The sequence below is a fragment of the Ochotona princeps genome, chromosome 6, assembly GCF_030435755.1.
Source record: "Ochotona princeps isolate mOchPri1 chromosome 6, mOchPri1.hap1, whole genome shotgun sequence".
Classification (NCBI taxonomy): Eukaryota; Metazoa; Chordata; class Mammalia; order Lagomorpha; family Ochotonidae; genus Ochotona; species Ochotona princeps.
The window spans coordinates 459,009-463,191 of record NC_080837.1 but is presented as its reverse complement, the minus strand read 5'-3'; the positions used below and the strand labels follow the sequence as shown (position 1 = coordinate 463,191).

Here is a 4,183-nt window from a genome sequence, read left to right as displayed (position 1 = left end):
TCAAAACAGGAGCCGGTGCTGTGACATAACAGCTTAAGCCTCCACCTGTGGTGATGGCACACCATAGGGCTGCTGGTTCGAGTCCCAGTTGCTCCACTTCAGATCCAGCTCCCTGCTAACGCACCTAGGAATACAGCAGAGGATGACCCAAGTCCTTGGGTCTCTACACCCACATGAGAGCCCCGGAAGAAATTAAAGACGTCTGCCTTTGGATTGGTCCACCTCCAACCAATCGTGGCCTGCTGGCCAAAGAACTAAGAAATGGAAGATCTCTCTGTCTCTCCCTCTCCTCCTCTCTGTAAATCTGCTTTTCAAATAAAAACAAGTCTTTTGTGAAGCGGGGAGAATCACCCACCCACAAGGCAGCAGCTCCATCAAGTTCAGGTCTTGACTGAAGTCCCAGGTGCCACTCACTGCTGTAGACACACCCATGGTATGGGCTCCACCGACTCTGGGGTTGTGTGGCCACTCGGCTCCCAAAGGATTTGCCTTCTGGAAGCTGAAGGCAGGATGGACCAGGCCAGCGCTGGTGTGGTTAGGGAGGTGGGACTTGGTCCACTTGCCTGGGGTCACATGACCCCCAGCTCTGACAGGACAGGCAGCCCAGTCAGAGGCAAAAGCAGACATCCCACCTCACACTCGGAACAGCTGAGACGTGGTTTGGAATGTCTGCGTCTCATTCTGGAGAGTCTGGGTTTGAGTTTCGTCTCCACTTTCAATTCCAGCTTCCTGCCAGTGTGCTCCCCACAAGGCAGCGCATTACGACTCAGGCACTGGAGTTCCTGCTGCACACGCAGGAGACGTGCATGGAATTCCTGGCTGCAGAACCTGGCCTGGCCCAGCCCCAGCTACTCTGGATAACTGAGGAGTGAAGCCCTAGGGATCTCCACCTCTCAAGGAATGAGCGCTTTAAAGATTCACAAACTACGCCACAATGTTCAGCATTACCACGCAGGTGCCAGAGGCGGAGGCTCCAACAGGGACTAGACAGGACAAGGGACGCCCATTGGAAGCTACAAGCCCTTGTCAGTCAGCAAGGGAACAGGAGGCGGCAGCAGCAGCAGCAGCATCCCAGCCCCTCGGCAAGGGTGGCCCATACCCTCCCTGACCCCTGTGTCCCAGTGCCAGGCATGAAGCAAGTCTTGCTGCTTCTCTTCAAAGCCACTTTGGGCTTCCCAGGCCGTCCTCGCTGGCGTCGGCCCGCCCGGTGGGCCCCTGGGTGGGCGGCGAGGCCAGTCCGGCATGCCCCGCTATTATGAGGACAAGCCCGAGGGCGGCGCGTGCTCGGGTGTGAAGGAGGACCTGGGCGCGTGCCTGCTGCAGTCGGCCTGCGTGCTGCAGGAAGGAAAGTCGCCTGGGCAGTGTTTGAAGGACGGCCACTGCCAAGCGTTGAAGTACTCCTTCTTTGAGTGTAAAAGATCAATGCTGGAAGACAGGTCAAGATTCAGAGGAAGAAAAGGATATTGACATCATAATGTTGAAGCCAATGTGAAAACAGCAAAGGATTTTTCTCTGATCTTTAGCATGGAGAAGGCAAAACAAGTGTAGTTTTTGCTACATGTGTTTGTTAGTCTGGGTTTGCCCTCCAGGCACTGGAGGAAAGGGATGAGCAATTCTGTTTTTGAATATGCATAAAGTGATTCTTTTGAGCTAAGTTATTTTTAGGAGAATTGGAATAGTTGCCGGATGGGAGCACAATCAATGGGTTTTATGATTGGAATCCAAGAATGGGAAGACTGTTCAGTTCCAACCTGCCTTGTAATATGCGGCGTGTACATGTAAAAGCCACTGATGGGACCGATACAGTCGATGACATGGAGCCTGACCAGATGTTTGTTGGGAGAGTTTAGAGAAAAACTCTTTTTGTATTCACTCTGTCCAACTTAGTTCTAAAATAAATTGTTTAATTCCTGGAAACAGAAATGCCGAATTTGCACTGATTTGCTAAAGTAACCACCTCAATGCCTGAATGTCTCCAGGGCCATAAATGGCTGCTGAGCATTCCACATGTTGCCAGGACTCTACTCACGCTGTCCTGCCCTATGTGCTCAGCCGGTCAGCCCCAAAGGAAAGCAGTCACTTCCTGTGCCAGACTAACTAATCAGATCTTAAAGAACTCTGGCCTTTCCTCGATCACCTGCCATGGCACTAAAGGCCAGTCCTGCAGAAAAGGGGATGGGGACGAGGGTCCCTCTCTCCAGACCACACTGGAAGGACAACCCCCTTCCCAAAGGGACAGGCAGCTCTGGCGTAAACAGCTGTACACTGTGCAAAGGTGGTTGAAGCTGTTTGCAAATACAGTAATTCATTCTCATCACTTCATTGACAGCTGAATATGAATCCATGTTTCTGCTTTAAGTTTTGGCATGTTAGAGTGGTGAAAAGTCACTACTGCTTTACACAGCTCAGTCCCTGGAGTTGCCATGTAGTTGGTTTGCTTTTGGGGAGTTACCTACGACACGGTGGGAATGGGGTGGGATAGCACTGAGCCCTGCTTTGCATCGGGAAGGGAGACAACTTGTGCACCTGTGTCAGTGCTGTAACCTTTATTAAAAGTGATAAGAAACTGCTGTACTGGGTCAGCCGTTGTCCTCGCTGACAGTTAGTCCTCCTGGCCAGCTGAGGGAACGCCTTCTGCAGAATCCTGTCCCTGTACCCCAGTCCACGCTTTCTCATCTCTGCTAATGGAAAAGTTGTCGCGCAGCGCCCTCTGGCGGCCACATGTGACCATGTGTCACCAAGAAGAACTGGAAGAAAAACCACGTGTCTGCTGCAGGTGCTCTCTAATCCAGCCTCTCTCAAAGTCCACCTCAGCCGCTGGAGTTGGACTTTCTCAAGCAACGAGCCTCGGGGCCAAGGCAAAAACACAGCCCTGCCCCTGCGTCCTCACACCCACTGCAAAGGCAGACGCTAGAGCCTGGGATAGCATCCACCAGCCCGTCTCCAAGGGCACCCTCATTTCTCCTCCCCAGAGGTCCAGACAGAGCAGGGAAAATCAAAAGATCTGCAGAAAGATGAGGCCTAGGGGATGAAGCTCCACAGAGCGTGAGCAGCCCCATGCTCCAGACTCGCTTACACACACACACACACACACACACACACACACACTCCAACACAACAGCAGGCTCCCACCTGGGCGTGGCAGCTGCCAGGGACTGCTGCTGGCATGTGTCTGAGTCTCCAGCCTTCCAGCAGAAGATGGTGCAAGTGCCTGGCCCCTGCCACGCAGGTGGGACACAGGGATGGAGGTCCTGGCTCCTGGCTTCAGCCTGGATTAGCTCTGGCCGTTGTGCCCATTTGAGGAGTGAATCAGCACATGAAAGATCTCCATCTCCCTGCTACTCTACCTTTCCAACAAAATAAGTCTTAGAGAAAAATAACCATAATTGAACAAAACAAAAGGCTACCCGAGTCAAGACTGTGCCTACAATGAAGCAGGGTGAGCCTGTGCTTCCCAGCAAGGCTGTCTCGATCCTGGAACATTCTGGAAAGAGACGAAAGTACCCTTGCTCCAAACAATCTTTCCCCACCTCCAAGGCCTTCCTGCCTCCACTGCACACGCATCACACTTTTTCAAGTTTTGTTTTCGTTCTACTTGGAAAGCAATGAGGCAAATGGGACAAGAGGAAGAGGGGGAGATTCGCTGGTTCGCTCCCCCACCATGCCCTCAGTGGCTGAAACAGGGCCAGACCAAAGCCAGGCATCCAGGATGCTACCCAGGTCCCCTGTGGGTGGCAGGGCCCCACATCTTGGAGCCACCACCTGCTGCCGTCCAGGGAGTGTGGAGATCAGAGATAGATGTTATGGGGGAAAAATGACAACAGGCTAAATTTGAACTGAGGACCAGAGGTGCTGTGATGGTCTGAATGCATTTGTCTCCCCAGATTCACCTGCGTAGTCCCTGGCTCAGTGCCCTTCACGGGGGTCCCTGGGTGACTAATGGTGACTGAGCCCCATCCCCAGTCACAAGTAGCCAATGACCACAAGCAGGTGTCACAGCGGCCCCTCTCTTGCAGCAGCTAGACCCGCTGTCCGGCGCTCAGAGTCCTCCGTCTTGGAGCCTGCACTGCCCCAGCTGTAGGCCACTTCCTTCCTCTCAGAACACGGAAGTCCGGGCCTTATAGAAAAGCAACACGGGGTGTTTCACACACAACCTCAGCTGAACTACACCCCACCCAGCCCA

General features: G+C 53.3%; 1 protein-coding gene across 1 annotated transcript; it reads left to right on the top strand.

Annotated features, from left to right (window-relative positions):
* Positions 1-1,177: 1,177 nt before the first annotated feature.
* On the top strand, positions 1,178-2,556 carry LOC101517127 (cytochrome c oxidase assembly factor 5-like). The gene has a single exon (XM_058665422.1). It carries the CDS (start codon positions 1,243-1,245, stop codon positions 1,465-1,467), a length of 225 nt encoding a protein of 74 aa, XP_058521405.1. The 5' UTR covers positions 1,178-1,242; the 3' UTR covers positions 1,468-2,556.
* The last annotated feature ends 1,627 nt before the right edge of the window (positions 2,557-4,183 follow it).

Bases quoted from the DNA above. Each gene is read 5' to 3' on its own strand.
- LOC101517127 (XM_058665422.1), top strand. From the start codon at position 1,243: ATGCCCCGCTATTATGAGGACAAGCCCGAGGGCGGCGCGTGCTCGGGT.